The following is a 14,085-nucleotide window of genomic DNA, read 5'->3' on the forward strand; positions in this document are numbered from 1 at the left end:
TTTTAGATATTTTCTTTTTTCCCTATTTCATGTAAAAACAATTTTTAATCTGTTTGTGTGTTTGGTTTTCTGGGTTTGGGGTTTGTTTTTTTACAGTTTTGAGTTCCAAATTCTTATAAAGGTTGTACTTGTGCAGTCACGTGAAACATTTCATATTAGTTATGATGTGAAAAAACAGACTCCTTCCCCAAAAAAAGAAAAATAAAGTTTAAAAGACTATATGATTCAATTTGTTTTCCGATGCTATGAGTTCTTTTTCTGGAAATGATTAGCAGTTTTCATCAAAGGTACTTGAGATTTTATATTGCTGAGAATAGTTAATTCATTCACAGTTGATCATTGTACAATATTGCTATTACTCTATATACAATATTCTTTTGGTTCTGCTCATTTCACTTTGCATCAGTTCAAGTAAGTCTTTCCAGTTTTTCTGATAGCATGATGTTCATCATTTCTTATGGTATAATACTATTCCATAACAATCATATAGCACAACTTGTTCACTTGTTCATCCATTTCTCAAATGATGACTATCTCCTCAGTTCCAATTCTTTGCCCCCACAAAAAGAACCATTGTAAATATTTTAGTACATATAGGTCCTCTTCCTTAATAAAAATTCTTTGGAATACAAAGTAAGGGTATTGCTGAGTCAAAAGATATTCACAGTTTTATTATCCTTTAGGCATAGTTCCAAATTGCTCTCCAGAATGTTTAAATCAGTTCACAATTTCACCAAGAGTGTATTAATGTTCCAATAGAGAAAAATACTTTTGGTAAAGTTTCTTAAGTTATATTTGTGTAAAAGACAGAGATACAGGCTGGTCAGCTCAACAATTAGGTAGATCTGAAACTAGTTGAATAGTTTTGCTAGGAAATATCTAATTGAGTATGTTGTAACTGAATGTGTTTCTAAATTTTCCAAAAAAAAATTTGTAATTAAAAATTACATTAATTATAATTAATTGTAAATGTAATTAAAATTTACATGGATATTAAAAATATAGACATACATATGAACTCTGAAAATGATGCAAAACTAGGAGGGAATGTCAGAACCCCAAATAACAGAATGAAGATTCAAAAAACTGACAAACTATATTATTGGACTTAATCCAGCAAATATCAAAAACAAATTCTTACATAGGCTCAAAAAACTAGCTTTTTAAGTACAAGTTGAGGAAGACTTGACTAGCTATTTAATGGAATATAGATAGATACATAGATAGATGGATATAGATGGAGGGATGGGGAGGAGGGATTTAGTAAGTGGGAAGCTTTGATGAAAACAATAGTCTAATATGATATCAAAACAACTAATTTGATCTTGGACTACATTAAGGGAGAGTATCCAATTCAAGGAAAATTAGAATATTACTGTCTCTATTTTTGTGAGATTATATCGAAATGATTGAGTTCAATGTGGGGTGCCATAATTTGTGAAGGATGATGAAAAGCTGGGAAATTCAGAAGAAGCCTACATAGCAGGATGAGAAAGGGTTCTGGGTTCATGTTATCTGAGCATCAGTAGAAGGAATGAGGGCAGTTTAGTGTTCAGAAGACAAAATGAATTGTGTGCACAAAAACTATTATCAAGTATTTGAAGTGCTGTCACTTGGAAGGGTTAAGTCCCCACAGACACAATTAAGAACAGTGAGTAGAAGGCACAGAGAGGCAAATTTACCCTGATATCAAGGAAAGCAGACCCACCCAAAGGAGAATAGACTTCCTCAAAAGCTTTGGGGTTCCCCCTCACTAGAAGTTTTTAAGTAAAAGCTACTTCACAGGTAGTGGCAGGAGGAATTCTTGTTGAACTTCAAGTGAGGTGAGATATCTATGATCTCCTTTCTGAGTCTGAGTTTTTATGATTCTCTATCATCAAAATCAGCAGGCATTACATGTGTTTTTATTAAATCCAAGAAATGCTTTATAAATTCCATCAACTTTTGTTTCCTGATTTTTTTGATTCCCATTCCAAAATACTTACCCCCAAAGAACCAACTTGAAGCAAGTGTGTGTGAGAAAGAGAGAGACAGACAGACAGAGACAGATATGGGGGGAGGGAGAAGAAAACATGTTGTTCATTAAAGGTTCCATATTAAATGTTTAATTTACTTTTGTCTTGTAGCTCTAATAGCTGAGGTGCAGTTAGATTCATTGAAACAGAAGGGAGCCATTAAGAGGACCCTCTTCAGGGATAACCATCAGCCACAGCTTGTCTTCTCTCTACTGATAAACCAGCATCAATCCCTCCAGTGCCATGACTTCATTATTTACCTCCGAGTAAGCCTTTTTTCCCACAAAATCATTTTTTCCTGTCTTCAACTGCCTGTAGAATTTATTTTTTATTCATACTTGTAATTAGGAGACTCCTTCCATCAATAAAGATGTATAAGTTACATCCCCAGAAGTGACTTGGGGCATGAACCCCTGAGAAGTTAAGTCCCTTGCTCAGAATCCCAAAGTCAGTTTGAATCAGAAGAGGGGTTTCCCCATGGGTCTCCTCAACTTGAAGGCTACCCTTTGTTGTGAGAATCTTAATCCTAAGATTCAGCCCCTCGTGGAGTCACAGTTGTACCTGCCCCTAGCAAATCTTTTTAAAGGGTATATATAGTTTATCTCATCTTGGTAGTTCAGGAACAGAGGTGGGAGAGAGTGATTTTTTTAAGGCTCTAATGCTAAAATGAGAGGTGGTATGACTTATTGAGTAGATCACTGAACCTATAACCAGGAAGACCTGGGAAGACCCCCACCTCTAGCACTAAATTGATTGAATGACTATGACTCCTGAACCTCATTCAATTCTCTAAGACTTTCCTACTTTACAAGTTGGGACCTGCATCTAAGGAGGGAGTTCCCATGGCTTCAGAGAGATGGAGGATGTACTAATGGAATAATTTGACATTTTTTGAGTATTTAAAAGTTAAAAGGGGACATGGCAAAGTAGAGAGATATGGGTCTACTGCTTATTAACTCTGAGACTTTGGACAAATCACTTCTCTCTGAGTCTAAATTTCCTCATCTATAAAATGGGGCTTTCCCCAAATTAGCCCTTCAAGTAACTTTGCATTTCCTAAAATTAAAACATAGAAGTTTAGCTCAATGGAAAGACTGATGAATGTGGAGTCAGAGGTCCTACGTTACCAACCTGGCTCTGACATTTATTAATGGTGTGATCTTGGGCATATCCCCAGAATCACGGAGCCTCAATTTCCTCATCCGTAAAGGGAGAGAGTTGGCCTAAATTACCTTGATAATTCCTTTCGGCTCCAAAGCTAAGATTGTGTAAATTATAATGTTTATTATCATTAATCCTGTCATTACTAAATACTCGACAAGTTAAGTGTCTGATCTCAAAGAAACTCATAAATTAGGTCATCCTTATAAATCCAGTCCATGATACTTTTAATTATATTTTCTTCGTTTTGGTTTTTGGCAAGGTTATCAGGGTTCCGTGACTTGCTCAGGGTCCCACAGCTAGGATCTGAGGCTAATTTTGAATTCATATCATCCTGATTCTATCACACCACCTAAGTGCCCTTTAATTACATTTTTAAAGATTATTCTCCTTCTTGACATGCACATTGCACACATGTACAGATCTGAGTCTGTGTAAAAGGTTGATGGTCTGGGTGACTGAGAAGAATAACTCCCAAGGATACCTGTGTGCTCCTGTAGAATTGCACGCCCTCCTGCCTTTACCTCTCAGCTAAAATCTCCCCTTCTACCAGAAGCTTCATCCTATCCCTCTTAATTCTGATGCCTTCTTTCCCCCTTTGGATTATCCTGCTCTATGTCTTGCTTGCACTTAGTTGTTTGTATATATCACCCCATTAAATGCTAATCTCTTGGAAATCATGGGCTTGCTTTTTCCCCACCCCCTTTTTTTGTATTCCTTGGCACATAGTAGGTGTGGTAAGTACATAGTAAGCACACACATCAAAGCTCATTGACTAACACAATGATTTTCCAATGACTTCACCTCTGGAAGACTGACTTTTCAGCCCACATAAATCAGCGAATCACTCAGCCTGTTGTTGTGATAATTGTTTCATTCACCCAGTGTTTGTTTAAAAAAAAAAATCATATGCTGTCACAGATTAGCATCTTGTAGCTATTTCATGGAGCCTTCTTTAATTTTGTGATTATTTCCGTCAGGATGAAACTGAATTCCGAGATAAATTATCTCCAATCAACATTAGCTTGAATTACAGTTTAGATGAATCCACTTTTGAGGATGGCCTTGCTGTCAAACCAATACTGAACTTCTACCGGGAAAGCATTGTTAATGAGCAGGTAGGATCAGGGACCCTCTCAAGTGACCTCTGTTCAAGCAGGCCATGGAGGTTGTTTACGTGACCTTGAAACAGATCCCAGCTCTTTGTATTTAATTCCTGCATGCAAATGTGTAAACAGTTTGGAATTTTTTTCTGACATGTTTCTTGAAACACTGCATCATTGTGTTTTCGGAAGCCCTTCCCCTTGTGAAACCCAGATTTAATTCATTCAGAATGTGGATGTCATGGAAGCAATACAGCCTGTAATCTTCCTGACGTTGCCAGGGCTATGTTCCACATGAAAATGTAGATTGAATTGGGATGGCGGGCAGGGTGAGAGGAGATAGGATGTCAGCCATATCCTCTGGTAGACCTGATGGACTTGGAACCAGGTGGGATGTGTGCAGTGCTTAATTTACGGCCTTTCTAATTGGTTTTGGGAAAGGGCAGTGACTCAGGTTTTCCAAGTGACCATTGATGCTTGTTTCCAACAAATGTAGGCTCACATCCTGGTGGACTGTGGAGATGACAATATGTGCATTCCTGACTTGAAACTTTCAGCCAGATCGTAAGTTTAAATAAATAAATTTGTGTATTATACATAATGGAATACAGGCGCTTATTTAAAGCTTCTTTAAGGAAAGTAAACATGTACTTCCAATTGCTAAGAAAAAAACCCCACATATATTTTTTGATCTTGAATGCACTTTGAACTGGTTTAGGTCAGCTCTTTGTGACTTATGTTGAGTGACACACCCTGAGATTTTGGTTGAATTGTTTCATCCTTCAGGGAAAGAAAAATTATATATATGTTTTCAAACATTTATATACTTATATATGTACATACATATATTCATGCTAATATTAATTAATTGATATTAATATATACATAATAATACCTATATGTATATAAAACACATTTTAAAATAAGTTTATAGGAACGGCTGGAATGCATACATAGATATATATTTAAATTAATGAAGTTATACATATTTAAAATATAATGAAGAGAAATTGACCTTGAGAATCAGTAGATGTTTAATAAATCCTTATTGATAGATTGATTAATGAAAGAACCTCATTATTTGGTGGCTCAAATGGGAAAGGCATATAATACTCACATCCTGTATATACTTAAGTGAGCTATCCCCAATCCTGCTTTTGTAACATCTCAAAGATGTCTCATATTTTCTCAAGAGATATTTGGAGACTGATCATAAAGTTCAGTTTCTCTCTCTCTTTCTCTCTCTCTCTTTCTATATATATATATATATATATACACACATGTATATATAAATATATATACATATATGTAAATATATACATGTATATATAAATATATACACATAATTCTCTATGATTTAAAAATTACTTATTTTAAGGATCTCTGACAAAATTAAACGGTCAACAGTATCATCACAACTACTAAAAGCTTGGGTATTAATTATCTAGGTATTTATAAATTGCATTGTATTATGTTACCAGGAGAGAAAATATCTAGGGATGTGTGTGTATATATGTGTGTGTGTGTGTGTGTGTGTGTGTGTTTGTGTGTGTGTGTGTGTGTGTGCGCAGGGATAAGGAAGGAGGTTGATTTTCACACCTATCCTCAGGGTGACTGTCAACAATTTTATGAGAATTATCCTACTGCCCTCCATGTCCTGATGGCTTCCTTGTGAACTTTAAGGGGCTGCAAGGTTATTCTCCCATGTTGGGAGATTAGGAAGGTGGTACTTTTGAATACTTTTGAATCAAAAATTTTTTCCAAATCCCTTAACTTGAGTTTTTAGCTAAGGGAGTTTCTTCCATTGGTTTCATGTTAAGGGATCGGAAAGCCAGGATCCTTGGTTTTTGGGGACTCTGGGACTCATTGCATAGACTGATTTCCCTTTGCTTGAGTATTCTAGCCCACTTTCTAGCATCAGGATCTAACCTTGTTTTTCATCTGCTCCTCTTTGATTCTTCCAGATAGATTCCTCTTTTCCTGTCTTCCATTTTCAGGGAGTGTACATATTATAGGATATTATAGTGACTTCTCTGCCTCTCCCCTCCCCATCAGCCTTTTGCCACTCTTAATTTGTCACCCTCCCACGGGCCATCCTTTCTTTTTAATCCCAGGGAAGTCATTAACTAGGAATAGCAGCGGTCGGTAGGGCAACCTGCTTCTCCTTTGTGGACCTGCCATAGCTAATTAGTCTTCTAATTCTGTTTGTAGAGACAAACAACAGCTGATTATTGGAGATGAAAATCACCTAATGCTCCTTGTAAATGCAAGGAATGGAGGAGAAGGAGCCTACGAAGCTGAGCTCTTTGTGGAGATACCTGAAGAAGCAGATTACATTGGTACTGAACGCAATAACAAGGTAATCTTTAAAATCACTGATGATATTGAAGTACCTTGATGGGTGCAGAGGGTAGAGCCCTGATCCTGGAGTTCACATCCAGCCCAGATCCCTATTAGCTGAGTAACCCTTCCAGGTCTCAATTTCTTTATCTTTAAAAAAGTTAGCCCCTAACTTTTAGCCCCTAGGTCACAAGGGTCCCTTCATTCAGGGAACATTTATAAGATGTGTCAGGCATTATGCTAAGCCTTGGGGATACAAAAATAAAAACAAAGCACTGCTTGACCTCAAGAAGCAAATATTCTATTGGAATGTGGGCTTGTTCTGGCAACCAGAACCCAGGTAGACCAATTAGAAAACTCCAAAGTACTAAATACACATGAGAATATTTTTGTAGTCAACTTAATTTAAAGAGTTCCTGTCTGTCGCTCTTTTCCCGACTAATAGAACAGGAGAATTTTACCTCATGGTAGTAATTATAGGAGAAATAAACCAGGAAAAAGCAAAAATTTGGGTTCAGGTCGGTAAAACAGGATTAAGGTCCTTGTAAGCCCAAGACACTTCTGTTTCCAGGCCCTGTGGTAGATGCATTTTTTAAAATATATCTGATTTTACAATGAAAACATAAAATCTACAAAAGTTGCATATCCAGTGTTAATTTCTTTTACTTTATGGGGGACAAAAAGATTGGCTTTACCTTGACTGACTCTGTGTATCTACTATTTCTAATCTTGCTAGACTTTTTAAGGATGAAAAAAAACCACAAAAAACAAACCACTAAGTCCTTTCTGTTATGATGTTTATTTTAGTTTAGAACCAGGTCCAGAATCTACTGTGTGTTGCATAATATGGTCCTGCAGGTAATATCATTGCCCACATATTGGAGGGGCAATTTGAATAGTCACAATACATTGAGTTGAACTGAAGAAGAGAAGAAATAAATAAGCATCTGACTGAAGGGATAAGGGGAAAAACCCCTCTTTGCTCCTGCCCCCCGCTCTACATCCCTCCTTTTTTTTAAGCCTATTTATAATTCCTTTGAGTTTCAAATAGGTCACAGGAGTTCTGGTTTTTATTATTGTTTCATGGAACTGGGCCCAAATCTGCCATGAACTGATAATGGGATGTATCAGCCCTGAAAAGGGAACATGTCCATTTTTCTTGCTTCTTGGCTTGCTTTCTCACTCTCTTGATCAAGAAATACTGACCAGTTCTCCCTTCCCACTTAATCAGTGCCTTCCTTTATTAAGCTCAAGCAGATGTTCTCATTCCCTTTATTAGGAGAACATCAGTCTTCCTGTACTAAATGGTCTTATGCCCTCCTCTGTAATCATCTACATTATCCCTGAAAATGCTTTACTAAAGTTTTGAGAGAACCAGGACATCAGAATCATAAAAACTCATGCACACACTTGAGGACAGAAACTTTGGCTTATGTTCTTATAATATAATATAGCATAATATAATATAATATAATAATAACCCAGCCTAGAATGTAGTGGAAATACAACAAAAGAATAAGAGCTCTGGGCTTCTTATTGGGTGATCTGGATTTCACTTCCACCTCTGATATTTGTCACCTATGTGATCATGGACAAAGTCAATTAGGAACCTCAGTTTCATCATCTACCAATACCCTGTTGTGTTGTGAAGAAAGCTTTTGTAAATCTTAACACATGCAAATATGAGTAACTTTTGTTCTTTATCATAATAAAAATTAATTCAATCAATGCTTAATTAGTTGACTTTATGGGAGAAAAAAACAAATAAAAATGATTAGCAAAAGCATTATGGATTTGCTGTAAAGAAGGGAACAAATCACAAATTGGCCTCTAGTCTTGCTAGCCCTATTCTCCTCCAAGTTTTACCCATAGTGTACAATACATGTTTGTTCCATAAAGTTGAATTCATTATATAATAATGGCAATAACTGACAAAATCTCAACTGTCAAAGATACACACACAAAAAAAAAAAAACAGGAGAAAAATAATTTTGTTTCCAAGCAAGTAATTTTAGGACAGTCTTTATATACATACAATTATGTGATTCTAGATAACAAAGCAAAAATAAAAAAATCTATGTACCTACCATTTGTGGCTCAATCAATAATTAATAAAAATCTACCATATACTGGGGATACAAGTTTTTAGATTGTGAATTCATTTTTTAACAATATCCTCATAGCATCCTTTTGTCCATTTACATGGGATTCTAGAATTGATCCCCAAATTATGCACAAAACAAAGAAAAACAAGCCCAATGATGTGATTTTAAGAACTAGCCTTGAAATTCCACAAATATTTGGGAATTAATTCCCTCCATGTTGTCCTACCTCTCAGTTAAACAAAGAAACATGTTTCAAAATTTTCTCTTGTTTTAGCATAATAACAACTTTGTTCTTTGGATGGTTTCATGGAGAGCAATTGTTGTTTTGACTTTCTGGCTGCAAATTCATCTCCAAACCATTCAGCAAACCTGATCCAGATAAAATCATGTCCACTTTCCCAATTCATCTGGTCCAAATTATTTGGTTCTGCCATCAACTCTGCTTGAGCCACTTTCTCCAGCCTTTATTTTTCACTTTGACATGGCCCCTTCTTTTCCATTTTCTGTTTGTTCCTAAAAGCCACCTTCGCTATCTCCCTATAGATTTAGAGACTGTTTATATTACATGCACTTATATTTCTGTTCTACTATGATTGTCAATAGCTTCTCTATTGCAAGGATGAGAAAAGAAAAAAGTCATTTTCACCTGATGCTAAGATTATTTTTCGGTCATTCAGAAATTTATCTCAGATAATATATAGACTGTTATGTGATTTCAGACCTTAATTAAGAGTAATTTTAAAAAAAACACCTCCTTTTGATAGTATTTCAAAAGCCACAGAGCTAACTTTTGCCAGAGGTGAAGTAACTATGTTCTTCTTTGAGTTTTTATACTACTATCAAAGTAATGAGAAAAGCAGATCATATAGGCTCATAGATACTGCTAGGGACTTCAGAGGTCATCTATTCTAGCCCTCTTTTGTTAGAATTGAAAAAACAGCCTCTGGAAAACTTAAGTGACTTGACCAAAATCACATACATAAATATCAGAGGCAAAATTTAAACCCAAGTCCTCTGATTTCATTGTCACTGTCTATCGCATGTTTATTTTATAAAAAGGATGGCAAAAAGAAAAAATAATAAATTTAATACACATAAAATTGGAAGGAATAAATAAATACTAACAGACATAAAGTTATCGGGGTAATAGTAGAGTAGAAAGTGAAGGATGTTAAATGGCATGCTGTGGAATATTAATGTCTGGCTCTGTAGCTAAATTATTCATTCATTGAGGGCAGATGCTAGGTCTTATCAGTGGTTCTCAAACTTTTGTTTTCAGTATCTTTATCCTATTAAAAATTATTGAGGATCTCTCCAAAGAGTTTTTGTTTATCTGGATTATATTTATAGATATTTACCATATTGGAAATAAAAACTATTTTTGAATTTGTAGACTCTCTAAAAGGGTTTCAGAGATCCCCAGGATTCTCTAGACCATACTTTGAGAACCACTGTCTTAAATACTCCTCTGTATCTTCCTTAGTTGTCTATCTGCACAGTGCTGTGCCGTGGTAGACTCTCAATTTCTTGAGATTTGGTTAATATCATCTCTCCTGTGCTATTTGTGTATCTTATAATGGAGGGGATGTCACGGAGGGTTCCCTAAGGCAAACTGTGGTAGCTATAGTAAGTCTTACAAGACTGAAAAGCTTTGGAATAGGGGCTTGGGGACAGACTGTATAGTAACTGAATGGCACCCTAGCTAAATTCAAGGAGACTCATTACCAGGAGGCAGCAGAGTAATGAATGGTTAGCTATGACAACTCTCAAGAAGTATATTTTAATTTGTAAGAAGGTTGAGATCTATATATGGAGAGAGTGCTCACATCAATAAAATTATAGATCATTGAAGTATTAAACTATTAATTAATTCAAATCATTCATTCACTCATTTCAACCAGAATGTATTAAGTGCTTGCCATTAGCATAGGTGCATGGAGGAGGACATGGAGAAAGGGAGTTGTATGAAAGATAAATGAGATAGACTTTCTACCCTTAGGAATGTTACCATAAAGCAAAAAGAGATAAGATATATGCAGATTAGTGGTTTTAAAATCTAGAGTGCAATAACAAACATAATGACTACTATGTACAAAAATTTGGGGATATAATAATGATTCAGCCTCTGTCCTCAAGAAGCTTGGATTATACGAGAAGGAATAAGACATATTCTCAGTTGAATATAATATAAGCAGATAATATGAGAAAAAGGAAAAATCCATACCAAGTATCCTAAAAAATCTGAATATAAAGAGTTCAAGGAAACCAGATGAGAGAAATCATGTGTGGGAATCAGGAAAGGCTTCATTGCAGTGATATCATTTGAGCCAAGTGTTGATAGTAGACTAGGAGATTCCCAGGATAAAGAAATAAATCATTCAATGAAGGCGCCCACTCTGTGCCAGGAGCTCTGCTAGATACAGGAGATGGGAAGACAATAAATGAAACAATCTCAACTCCTAAGCCGCATCAAGTGAAACACTGGAGAATGAAATGTGCTCAAATTTTATACATACATGAGGAATGATTAATTGATGAGAAGGAAGAATCCCATTATTTTCGGGCATCTAAATTTTCTTTTTGCCACTTATTTTAAAAATGCCTTACCTTATTACACTATCACAACGTCCTCAACGAGTTAAAATTATCAAACTAATGACTTGATTATGGCTACAAATGGAAAAGGGAGAAAGAGTTTTTGAAACAATGGAGGAAAAAGCTTAGTTATCTATAAAAATAAGAATTGTTTTTCCTAAACCACAGTTGAACAATTCGAAGCCATTGGAAGAAAATAAATGTTTAAAAAAAATAGGGAGAAAAAATATCTTTGATTGATGTAGGTGCCAAAAAGTCCGAGGACTGTTCCTAGGAAGCATGAAAAATGTATTGTTTGTTTTTTGGCTGCTGGACAGAATCAAAATGTTTACCAAGGAAGATAAGAGTTGTATGAAAAATGGAAAATCTTGATGAAGTCTTACAGGACAACATAGAAATTCCTTTTTTAATGTTTTTGTTATTTTCTTAGCAAGTAGATAAATTTTCTTTTTCTTTGTTTCCTTTATTCAATAAATTCCCCTGATATTCTAGTCAACTAAAGAATATTTATTAAGCATTTGTTATATGCCAGGCACTGTGCTAAATCCAAAGGACAAAAAAGAAAGGCAAAAACAATCCCTGCCTTCAAGGAGCTTACAATGTTTTGGAAAGGGACAACATGCTATCAACAGGATATAAAATATATACGGAATAAATTGGAGATAACTTTAGAGGAAAAATACTAACATTAAATAATACCAAGAAAGGGTTCTTGCAGAGGTTAGAATTTTAGTTGAGAACTGAAGGAAGAAAAATGTGGAGGAAAGAATTCTAGGCATGGGGAATCACTCATGAAAATGCATAAAGTAGGAGATAAGGTTGTATATAAGGAACAACAATGAGGTCAGAGTGATTAAATCACAGAGTTTGTGCAGGAGAGGAAAATATAAGAATCCTGAAAAAAAAAAAGGAAGCAGGGAAGGGGTAGAGGTTTTTAAAAGCCAAACCAAGGACTTTATATTTGATACTAGAAGAAATAGAGAGCTTCTGATTTTATTGAGTGGAAGGGGAAGGAGAGAGCCATGATCAAACTTGGACTTTTTTGTTTAATAATCTCAGTCATGTCCAACTGGTCATGACCCCAGTTGGGGTTTTCTTAGCAGAAATACTGGACTGGTTTGCCATTTCCTTGTCTAGTTCATTTTACAGATAAGGAAACTGAGGCAAATAGGATCTCAGTCTAGTAAATGTTTGAGACCAGATTTGAACTCAAATCTTTCTGACTCCAGGCCTGGCATTCTATCCTCTGTGTCACCTCGCTACTCCTAATATTGCACATTAGGAGGATCAGTTTGACAGCTGAGTGGCAGAAGAGACTTGAGGAAGAAAGTCTAACCAGAAAATTATTGTAATGGTCCAGACATGAGGTAATGAGGGCTTGTACTATATAGGGAATAAATTCAGAGAAGGGAAGGTAGAAATTACAAATTGGTTAAGGAGAAGTGAGAGAGAGAATGACCCCCCAGCTTTGTAAGTCTGGGTGACCAGGAAGATGGTGACAGTAGGAAATGACTTTGGAAATGGCACACCATTCATTATCAAGGATAAGTATGACCAGGAACAAATTGGGCCCATTCCACAGTAAGAGAAATGGATGATTGCTAAGCAACCTAAGAGTTATACTGGTATCTAAGAGATATTTTTAAAATTGAAGGAAAATCGCAAATAAATTGAATATATTCCTTAGGAAAATTACAGAAGAGCATGTACAAGAATTGCAAAAGGAAAGAAAACATGGATAAGTGGTAACATACATCTATATCAGTGAGATTATAATAAATATTATGTTATGTAAAATATAATATCATATGTTAATATAATATGGTCAAGGCAGCCAATACCAGGGAACATATTAACATGAACCAGAGTACTCACTTAGCTATTCTGTATTGTTGGAAGGAACATACCCGCCATTCTACTAGGACCATGGTTTGACACAAAGTAGACCCCTGAAAAAATGGAACAGAAATCCAATAATTATAGAATCTCAGAGTTGGATGAGACATTAGGGGACATCTGGTTTAGCCTGTATCTGAACAGAAATATCTTCTATAATAGGCATTATTACTCACCCTAATCAAGACTATCTCCCTGTACTGAGATTGTGGAATTTACAGTTAGAAGGGACTTAAGAAGTCATCCATCCCACATTTTACAGATGGAAAAATTTAGGTTCGGAAAAATATGATTAAGATCTTTCAAGATCTTAAACTAAGCTCTCAGACTAGAAATTCAGTGTTTTTTCAACTCTTTCACAGATATTGCTTGGGAAGGGTAAAGATGGGTCAGGCACTGGAGTGTCAGGCTCTTAGTAGTCAGAGGAAACCTGATGGCATATATCACTTAGTAAGAGTAATAATATATAAATATAAACATCTAAAACATGCACTATATAATAATAATAAGAAGAAGATTTAGAGCTGGAAAGTACCATATGATCTCTAATCATTGAATTCAGCCCTTTCCTCTCACAGATGTTGAAACTTAGCTTGTCCAAAGTCATACCTATAATCAGCAATACTGGGACCCAAATTCAAGTCCTCTGACTTTGTTCATATTCAACCCTTTTTCTGTAATATGTTCAATCACCATTTGTAGAGTAATTTTGAATATTGAACAGTTTACAATATGAATATACTTTTAACTCACTTAACCAATAGTTCAAATTTTTAAACATTTAGTAGCAGGGGTATAGATACCCTAGGGATCCCCTTCTACCAATACTCTGGAGTGGGAGCAAGTATTAAATTCTTCAAACTTAGCTTC

The 14,085-nt window shown here is 35.5% G+C and overlaps 1 protein-coding gene across 1 annotated transcript in view; it reads left to right on the forward strand.

Annotated features, from left to right (window-relative positions):
* The window catches only part of ITGA8 (integrin subunit alpha 8), a 202,965-nt gene that overhangs the window by 113,483 nt on the left and 75,397 nt on the right, over window positions 1-14,085 (forward strand). The window contains exons 17-20 of the mRNA XM_031939925.1: window positions 2,127-2,281; window positions 4,157-4,294; window positions 4,776-4,843; window positions 6,491-6,638. Coding sequence (XP_031795785.1) covers window positions 2,127-2,281; window positions 4,157-4,294; window positions 4,776-4,843; window positions 6,491-6,638 — 509 coding nt within the window. The remainder of the gene's footprint in view (window positions 1-2,126; window positions 2,282-4,156; window positions 4,295-4,775; window positions 4,844-6,490; window positions 6,639-14,085) is intronic.

This window comes from Sarcophilus harrisii, chromosome 5, assembly GCF_902635505.1.
Source record: "Sarcophilus harrisii chromosome 5, mSarHar1.11, whole genome shotgun sequence".
In the NCBI taxonomy this organism is placed as follows: domain Eukaryota; kingdom Metazoa; phylum Chordata; class Mammalia; order Dasyuromorphia; family Dasyuridae; genus Sarcophilus; species Sarcophilus harrisii.